This window comes from Sarcophilus harrisii, chromosome 4 (assembly GCF_902635505.1).
Source record: "Sarcophilus harrisii chromosome 4, mSarHar1.11, whole genome shotgun sequence".
In the NCBI taxonomy this organism is placed as follows: Eukaryota; Metazoa; Chordata; class Mammalia; order Dasyuromorphia; family Dasyuridae; genus Sarcophilus; species Sarcophilus harrisii.
Window position 1 is genome coordinate 282,331,267 of NC_045429.1, and position 9,900 is coordinate 282,341,166.

Consider the following 9,900-nt stretch of genomic DNA (forward strand, 5'->3'; position numbering starts at 1 on the left):
CCCTGTGCGTTCTCTACAGGACTAAACCTTCCAATGGGATTTTTTTCTTGAAGAGAGGGCTGGTCATCCGGATGCTTTTCCTTAGAGAGCGCACGCTTGCATCATTTAAAGGAAACTAACGGCGGAAGGTCATGAAAAGGTGCCCTTAAGATTCCCTGGAAGCTTTCAATCAGGCATTGACGAAGACACCCAAGGCGCTCCTGCTCCTGACGTCATTTATAGGGTCCTTAGCGAAGCCCGGAAGAGAAGCCGCGCTGCGCATGCTCTTTCCTTTCTATCCCGGGCTCCGTGTAGAGCAGCACCCGTCGCCTCCGCCAAGGTAAGCCGAGTTTGGGGCCTTTTCTTTAATCCGCACCGCATCGGGCCCATCTCGGCGCCGACATCCCCGGGCGCACGTGGCCTTGGATCTGCGAACGTTCCTACCCTCCAGAGTGCCTTTATTTTTGGGACGCAAGAAAGGAAGCCCGATGGCATTGGGGTGGAAGCCAGCCCGGCAAGAGGGGGAGAGCGGGCCAGGCCGCGGCCCGTATTTGGGACCCCGAGGCCCTGCGGGGGATGGGAGGCACGCTCACCCGGCTCTTCTCTAGGGAAAGGTACTTGGCCCAGTCTCGGCCCCGGAGCCCTCCTTTCCTGCCTGGGAGTAGAGCCGGGCACGGGGCGCGGGGCGGGAGGCTGGAGAAGCGGGAGGCTTCCGTTTGGACTTGGCGGGCTCTGGGGTTAGGTTAAAGGATCGGTCATAAGGACGTAGGTGGAGATTTTGGGGTTTGGAACCAGAGGAACAATTATCCACTCCAGTTCCTTCTGTTTTCCAAATTGGGAAAGTCAGATTCTGAAACTCGCCGGCAGAATTTGCATCCACATATTTTGACACCATATCTAGGGATCGTCATCCCTATTTATTACTGCGTGAACTTGACTCTTGATTTTTCTATATGAAATTGGACAGGTATAGTCAAGAAACTGGGGGAAATGAAAATGAAACTTATCTAAAATGGCGTTTTTCTTTTTTTAGTCGCTGCTTTTATCCTGGTATAAATGGGCTGCTTCCAAGCACTTGATTCAACCAACTAGTTGCATGGAATAATTTTTTTTATTGCTAAGGATTTAGAATGAAGGTTAAGCTGCATGGAGTGTGAAGATTAGCTACTCTGCAGATATGTTTTAAAATTTAGAACTTGATTTGGAGGCAGTCTTGGGCTTCTTAGGTGACAGAATTGTCTAGAGGTGTTTGTCCAGTAATTGGCTATATTTCTCAGGCTTTTTATTATTGTCTTTTAGATGTTGATGCCTAAGAAGAACCGAATTGCCATCTATGAACTCCTTTTTAAGGAGGGTGTAATGGTAGCCAAGAAGGATGTCCACATGCCAAAGCACCCTGAGCTGGCAGACAAGAATGTGCCCAATCTCCATGTCATGAAAGCCATGCAGGTACAGTGGGAGAAGGGTAGGCAGTGATTCAATTTTAAAATTTGTCCAGTTCCTTGGTGGAATTTGGGAATGTTTGAAATAATTCCAGAAACTTAACTTGTCCATTCTGCCCATTGAGGGGTAAAAAATTATAGCCAGCATTTATTTGGTGCATATTGTGTACTGGGCACTGTGTTAAATGGTTTATATCTACAGTCTCATTTGCTTTTCACAACAACTTTGGAAGTTAGGTGCTATTTTTATCCTTATTTTACAAATGAGGAAACTTAAGATGAAGGGATCAAATGAATTGCCCAGGGTGACACAGCTAGTAAGTTAGTGTAAGTAGTAAGTTCCTTCCTCATTGTAGGTAGCACGATCTAACTGCCCAGTATTAAAGGTTACCAGAATAGACTTAATTCCAAAATATCCTCATTTTCCTAAAGCATAGGTCTGTTCTTATTTCCCTCCACTCAGTGAACTCCATAGACTTCCTGTTATTCCTTTTTTTTGGCATTTTAAGCTACTACCTTGCCACTTTAACATATTCTTGATGATCCAACAGCATTGGCCCATTTACTAATGACATCTGACATTTCACCTCCCAACACCATGCCTTTTCGATGACTATCCTCCAGTTTGGAATGTCTCTTCATCGCTTCATCTCTGCCTTCTGAGTTCCTCGGTTACCACCTTATGTTAGTCTTTCCTGCCCCAATATATTCCTTCCTTCCTTGTACCTTTTTATTCTGACCTTGCCTGCTTCTGTCTCTACCCCCTAGTCAGGTGAGTTCTTCCAGGGCTTTTCAAGTGTTTTCTTGGTTTCTTTTTTACCATAGTGCCTGGTTCTTAGAAAATAGTTGTGCTAGCTCAAAATGTATCTTTTAATTCCTGTTTGATCACTAACTAGTTTTGCTAATTTAAATTGCTTAAGTACTTCAGTTTTCTCCTTTATAAATTTAAAGCCTACGCAGGCTTTATAGCATTAACCATCAAATGAGACTCATTTGAATGAACTTTAAAAATTGTAAAGTTTAAAACTATTATGTTTATAGCTGGTGCTGCTTTATATTTTTACATGATCTTCATTTTTCTCCATTTTTTTAATTAGAAGAAAGTTGAGTTTTCTTCTAGAGGTCACAGATTCATTCTTTAACTGAAAACCATTATCATTGACTAGTCAAGCTTGGTATGTGATGGTTTAAATTTTGCCTGGTTTTGCAATCCTGGGCAAACACTGAACTTTGTGTTTTATCTTTATTTACAAAACATGCATGGGTAATTTTTTCAACACTGATCCTTACAAAACCTGTTCCAAATTTTCCCCTCCACCTCCTCCCCTAGATGGCAGGTAGTCCAATACATGTTAAATCCAATATATGTATGCATATTTATACAGTTATCTTGCTGCACAAGAAAAATCGGATCTAAAAAGAAAAAAAAAAACCCGAGAAGGAAGACAAAAATGCAAGCAAACAGTAACAGTGAAAATGCTATGTTGTGGTCCATACTTGGTTCCCATAGTCCTCTCTCTGGATGTAGATTGCTCTTTTCGTTACTGGACACTTGGAACTGATTTGAATCAACTTTATGTTGAAGAGAGCCAAGTCCATCAGAGTTGATCATTATATAGTCTTGTTGCCATGCATAGTGATCTCTTGGTTCTGTTCATTTCACTTAGCATCACTTCATGTAGGCCTCTCTGAAATCATCCTGCTGCTCATTTCTTAACAGAACAGTAATGTTCCATAACATTCACATACCATAATTTATTCAGCCATTCTCCAATTGATGGACATCCAATTTCCAGTTTCTAGTCACTTCAAAAAGGGCTGCCACAAACATTTTGCACATACAGCTGCCTTTCCCTCCTTTAAGATCTCTGGGGTACAAGCCCAATAGAAACATTGCTGGGTCAAAGGGTAGGCACACTTTGTAATCTTTTGAGCATAGTTCCAAATTGCTTTCCAGAATGGTTGGGTCTGTTTAGTTCCACCAGCAATGTTTCAGTGTCCCAGTTTTCCCATATCCCTTCCAACATTTGTCATCATCTTTTCCTGTCCTCTTAGCCAATCTGAGAGACATGTAGCAAACTCTGAACCTTTCGAGTCTCTCCTTTGTAAGATGCAAAAATAGCAACACTGAATTTTGGGGTTGCTTTAAGGGAATTCTGTTATTCTCTCCTAAAATAGTTTTACAATTACTTCTTACTTAGACCATTTGGTTATATGAACCCAAGTGATATACTGGGTGTTTTTGTTTTTTTTTTTCCTTTCAGTCTCTAAAGTCTCGTGGCTATGTTAAGGAGCAGTTTGCATGGAGGCATTTCTACTGGTACCTCACCAATGAGGGCATTCAGTACCTTCGGGATTACCTTCATCTGCCCCCTGAAATCGTGCCTGCCACGCTCCGCAGAAGTCGTCCTGAGACAGGAAGACCAAGGCCTAAAGGTATTGTGCTTAAATAAGGTTATGCCATCATCTTTCAAACTTATGTATAAGTATGTATACCAAGGCAGAAAATTTGTTAATATAGTGGAATGCTGTTTGCCTTGGGAATAAAAGTGTATTTTATTCTTGAGGAGAAACAATGAAGTGCACAGAATGGAGATGTCAAACAAACTTTTAAAATCTATTTTAAAAAACTGACTCATAATGTTAATCTTGCTCAAGTCCTTTCAACTTTCATTCTTATGTAAATTTTTTTAAGGGAATCCCACTGTCTTGAGGGATTTTAGAAGATATATACTTTAATTTTTTGAACTGACTTTTTTTGCTCCAAAATTTCTTCACCCTCTATCTTGGGGTTATTTAACACACAGCTCTTCTGTTACCCACTTCTCTTAGCATATTCATATGGCCACCTTAATATGTGAAGTGCTGAATTGGCTACTTTGTCAATTTTAGTTATGTTTTTGTAAATCATTTCCATATGGGCAGTGTGTTGAATCATTCTTAGCTTCTGGTATTATGAATCTGTATCTGCACACTTTGGCTTTTGTTTTTTTTTTTCCCCTTGATTAAATATGGGGGAAATGAGCCTGAGAGTTGAAGCTTCCTAGGCTTTCTGAAAAGTCATTTTTGAAATGTTGATGGAATAAATTGAGAGACTGTCCTGTTTGTACAAAATTTCCAATTTTATAAATTACTGTCAAAAGATAAAGGCATTTGGAGTACTGTTTCTGCTAATTTTAAGTATACAATGATTCAGCTACATTAAGGATTAAAATAGTCTTTCTAAGTGATTTTTCAGGATCCAGATAATAGATGGAGTATTGCTATCAATATACCTGTATATTCCATGTAAGAGTTTGGGGTTCTGGGAACACAGATTCCCCTTCTACAGTCACTCAAAAGTCAGAAATGTCCACATTCAAAATTCCAGTTAGGGGGTTTCCAGGTTGTAACAGTGTTCTTTATTTGTATAGGTCTGGAGGGTGAGCGACCTGCCCGACTTACTCGGGGTGAAGCTGACAGAGACACATACAGACGAAGTGCTGCTCCTCGTAAGTTCTTATCTTGATATTCCAGAACTTTATTAGTTTAATTGAGCAAATGTTTATTAAGCACCTGTTTGGCATTGGACATATAAATGAAAAAAAAATCTTTCCATTGAGAAGCTTCTGCTTAGGATTGGAGGTAATACGTGCACTGTCTCCCAATAAGTGCATGCAAAATATTGGGGAGTGGACAGGAATAAGAAGCACCAATAGCTAAGTATTAGGATCTCAGGTCAGGCTCTGACCTGAGCCTTGAAGAGATAGGGATTTTTCAATTAGCAGAAAGGGAGAGGATATTGCAAGCATGGGAAACAGCAAGCAGATTCTTATAATTAGAATATGGTATGTGAGAGCAATAATAAACTGAAAATAGTCAAGATTGTCCAGGGCTCCAAATGCCTAGGACAAATGTCCTAGGAACATTTGAAAGTCGATGGAAATTTTTGTGCTGGGGAATGACCGTTTGAACTAAGCTTTAGGAATTCATCAGCTTTGTGTAGTAGGGACTGGAGGAGAGGCTAATGCAATGGCTCAGTTGGTAGAGGTAGTAAAGCCTTGAACTTCATTAGTAGATGATCCTGTGCACAGAAAAAAACTGACAGATGAGAGTTTGTGTCAGAATTGACAAGATTTATCATTTGTTTAGATATGGGGAATGGAATCAGATCTGGTTTGTGAGCCTGGGTATTTGAAAGAAGAGGGTGGATTTAGGGGAAAGACATTTGAGTTTGGGGTTTCTTTGGTGATGGAGGAGGGTAGGAGATGCAGCTTAAGAAAGAAGTAAAGATTGAATATGAGTAAAAAGGAGAGTATGTATATTCAAATAGGAGAACCAAGGATTCAAGTCACAAAAGCCAGGAAGAACCAGCTGTTCAGAGAGGGCAATAAGAACAAGGACCGAGTTGAATTTGTCACTGGTGTCCATGTACATGCTTCCTGGATCTAGGCTTGCCATCCCTAATCTCCTGAGCTCCCGATTTAGGAGGTTGTAGATATCTTAATAAACAGAAGGATGAAGGAATTGCCTCAAGCAATGTGGGAGCCAGTTGAAGTATTAAGATCAGTATTGAGTTCAGGTGGCCTGTCCTGAGCAGCTAGTGGGCTGCTCCAAGAGCATGGGTCTTGGTACTTTATTGAATACCGAGGGAGCATATAAATAGTATTGGGTTTGCAAGATGGGTGTTAGGCTTGTCTTTGGATTTCATATAGGACAGCCTTCTAAACTTTAACAACCCTCCACTTGAGCTTGTCTAAAAACTTTTCTGACCTCTCCCCAAGCCGGGATTTAGGATTTTCAGCAACTTCTCAGCCACCAGTGCTGCATTGAGCTTTTAAGACCTGATTCATTTTTAATATTAAGTGCCTATTAATGTTGTCACTGGAACTGTAAAAATAAAAGATGAAAAACAATTTTTAAGAAACCAAATCTAATGGAAAGTACATACACACAAACTATGAGTTATATGGGTCAAGTTGGTTTGATTTTTTTTACATTTTTAAAATAGTACTGATTGCATCAGTACAAAACAGGCAGTGGACTGAATTTGACCTTTTGCCAGCTGCATTAAATCATAGAAAGCTGCTGTGCTACAAAAGCAGGCTTGGCAAATAGTGCTTTCCACATCTTTGTTCTCTTTATTTAAAAAAAAAAAAAAACCACAAAACAACTCTACATTTTCTACTTAAAATTCCTACCCTCTTGTCCTGTTGCCTATCATCCTGGAAAATATCTACTCTGAATTACACAAACCATAGAGCTCTTGTTCCTTTGTTGTGGTGTTGAAGAAAAAATAGAATTATGCTGTTTGGGTCCCCTACAAATATTATCTGACACAGGACCCTCAGGGCATTCCTGTCATCATTTCACTTCCTAATGCTTTGTCCTCTTCACAACAGCTAATTAAAATTTCTCCCCCTTCTGAAGCCTCCTTTCTTCCCCCCCCTCCCACCCCCTTTCTGAGGAGGCTACACCTCACTAAGGCAGAGCTCCTTTTGTCTTCTCGAGCCTCCAATAACTAGCTCTAAAGATTTGGCACTTTCCTTGTCTTTAAAGTGCACCTTTAGTCAACTTCTCTAGCAAATTGTCCTTACTATTACCCTCATGTTAAATTTATCTTCACTTTATCCCCGTTTAATTGGTTTCTTTTTTACTGTCTACACTATGTCCATGTTTCTCCATCCTTAAAAAATTTACCATCCCCACTGGCTATCTCCTAATAGTGTTTTCATATTCCATGTGTTTGATATGCTCTTTGCTAAATTGTTGTCCAGGTCGTACCTATTACCCTTTGTTGTGTACCTTCTCAGTCCTTTAATTTTTCTTTTATTTTCTTATTTGATCTTTTTTTTTCCCCACGTCCATGCACATGCTTCCCAAATCTAGCTTTCCATTCCTAGTCTCTTGAGAGCCAGTCCTGAATTATCACCTAATATCTGGAACTGGATATTCTATTGGCATCTTAAATTCAGTATGTCCAAAGTAAATTCATAAGCTCACCTCTTCCCTTTTCAAACTTTTTCCATTACTTTTGAAGGTACCATCATTCTCTCAATATGCTTCACTCTGCTCTAACTCTTCTCACACATGAAATTTGTTGCTAAATTTTGTAGTTTCTACAGGTGATCACCCACATACACATACCTTCGGTAAACTGCAATAGCTTCCTAGTAACTTGTGTTTGTCAGACAATCTCTCCACAATTGGGCCCTTTGCATCTTCCTAGGCTTAATACACTTTATTTCTGTTAACACTATCTGATCTAGCCTTAATGGCCTTTTCCTTCAAATTTGCACTGGTTGTCCCTATTCTTGGAATGTCCTTCCTCATTCCCTAACTTCTTCCAAAACTCAGCTCAGATCATACCTTCTCCGTGAAATCTTTTCCCAGTATCCTAGCTTTACTTCCTTCTGCTCTGTATAGGTTTTGCATTTACCTAATTGTGTGTTTGTCTCACCTTCCTCATGACAATATGAGGGCAGGAACTGTTGCCTTTGTATAGGAAATGCAAAGTGCACAGTATCTAGTGCATAGAAAATGCTTAATAAATTGTGTGTATGTGAGAGAGACAGACACAGACCAGGTGATCATTCTAACTTATTGTTTCTTTTCTTAGCTGGTGCTGACAAGAAGGCTGAGGCTGGGGCTGGGTCAGCAACAGAGTTCCAATTTGTAAGTAATTTCACCATTCTCCTGAGCATGGGAATGTTATAGAAACTATTTGTACTGTGAATTTGCATCATCTGTATGCCTTGCAGGAGAGTGGATAATTTACATAGGTACATAACTCATGGGACTTGGGGAGGGGGGCGTGCCATCCATGCTCATGTTCTAAGGCAGCAAGAGTTGGTTGGAAATACTTCTACATAGAACACTAGAAACCTCAGAAGTTCTTTGAAAATTCCTGAGGGAAAAGTAATTTAAATGATAGTGTTGAGTTTTAGCAAGGCCCACAAGTATTTTTGGAAGAATAAGGAAAAGTAAAATTACATGACACTAATGTAATTTTTTTTTTTTTCTTTTCTCTTATAGAGAGGTGGATTTGGTCGTGGACGTGGTCAGCCTCCTCAATAAAAACTGTAAAGATGTTTCTTATTGAATAAAATTTGGGGAAAAACATTGGTTTTGTGTGTCTGCTCTTTGACATTTGTGGTGCCTCTGAGCTTTTAGTTCTTGCTAGGAAAGAGACTGATTTGTATATATCAGTATTTAAACAAAAAGGGCATAAATCTTTTCATCTGTAATATCCTAGCTTGACTTGGGGCAGAAAAGAGTTGGGAAAAGGTAGAAAGTCTAACTTCCTTGAACTCTAGTTATTTCTGTGAGCTACTTTGAAATAGCACTTTATCTAGCCTTGCTTCTGTGCTGGCTGCTTAAAGCTTGGCTGAAAATGCTTCTTAGGTCTCTGAATTTTCCTTCTATTAAGTCTGCTTGTCTCTGGCAAAAACAAATATAGGTCCTTGGTGAAGAGAGGCAGTATTTTAACCAATGGAAAGCTTAAATTCCAAAGCAAGGGATATGTTGTGATGAAAGAAATTTAACTGACGTTGGGATGAAAACCATAAGAAGCTGAAGAAATGTCCAAAGCTTTTGAGGTCTAATAAACTATAATTTAGCTAACCTAAGTAACTAATAGGTCTTGAGTCACTGAAGACTGGTTAGAAAAGGATTGGTTGAATGGAGCAGTAATGAACTGAACCAGCTATGCCCAGAGAAAGAACTCTGGGAGATGACTAAAAACCATTACATTGAATTCTCAATCCCTATATTTATGCCCACCCGCATTTTTTATTTCCTTCACAAGCTAATTGTACAATATTTCAAAGTCTGATTCTTTTTGTACAGCAAAATAACGTTTTTGGTCATATATACTTATTGTGTATATAATTTATATTAATATATTTAACATCTACTGGTCATCCTGCCATCTGGGGGAGGGGGTGGGGGGGGTAAGAGGTGAAAAATTGGAACAAGAGGTTTGGCAATTGTTAATGCTGTAAAGTTACCCATGCATATATCCTGTAAATAAAAGGCTATTAAATTAAACCCCCCCCCCAAAAAAAAAAAAAGGTTGGTTGTTCTTAAAAATATATTGAATATATTAAAAATATATTGAGTTGTTAGCTGTCCCTGTTAGCTGTTTGGTATAAACAGTTTCAGAATGGTATATTCTTAAAAGCAAAGATTTGGGCAGGTGTAGAAGTTTGTGAAGATGCCTAAATGGAAAGAATTTGAGTAACTCATTGGAACTGTTCCAGAAGTATTTGGAAAAATATTAAGCACAACCATAACTAGTAAACTTTTTTTTCTTCCATATGACTGTATGTTTCACTGTTTTCTAGAGATTCTTTGCACTTTGGAAAAAATGCAAAATCTCATCAAGGTTCTATAGAGCTAAGGTTGTTTATCTGGGGTCTGCAAACTTGTGATATAAGAGATTTCCCAGCAAGGTGATTCAGGCCAGTTGCAGTGGTCTTGTGGAAAGCCATGTACATGT

At 39.4% G+C, this 9,900-nt stretch overlaps 1 protein-coding gene across 1 annotated transcript; it reads left to right on the forward strand.

Annotated features, from left to right (window-relative positions):
* The first annotated feature begins 200 nt into the window (after positions 1 to 200).
* Positions 201 to 8,522, forward strand: LOC100923620 (40S ribosomal protein S10). The gene is made up of 6 exons (XM_003770720.4): positions 201 to 319; positions 1,279 to 1,428; positions 3,686 to 3,857; positions 4,835 to 4,912; positions 8,020 to 8,075; positions 8,436 to 8,522. The coding sequence occupies exons 2-6, from the start codon at positions 1,279 to 1,281 to the stop codon at positions 8,475 to 8,477; spliced, it is 498 nt and encodes a 165-aa protein (XP_003770768.2). The 5' UTR covers positions 201 to 319; the 3' UTR covers positions 8,478 to 8,522.
* The last annotated feature ends 1,378 nt before the right edge of the window (positions 8,523 to 9,900 follow it).

Coding starts and splice junctions, on each gene's coding strand:
- LOC100923620 (XM_003770720.4), top strand. CDS start 1,279: ATGTTGATGCCTAAGAAGAACCGAATTGCCATCTATGAACTCCTTTTT. Junction 3,858..4,834: donor AGGAAGACCAAGGCCTAAAG/GTATTGTGCTTA, acceptor TTATTTGTATAG/GTCTGGAGGGTGAGCGACCT. Junction 8,076..8,435: donor CAGCAACAGAGTTCCAATTT/GTAAGTAATTTC, acceptor TTTCTCTTATAG/AGAGGTGGATTTGGTCGTGG.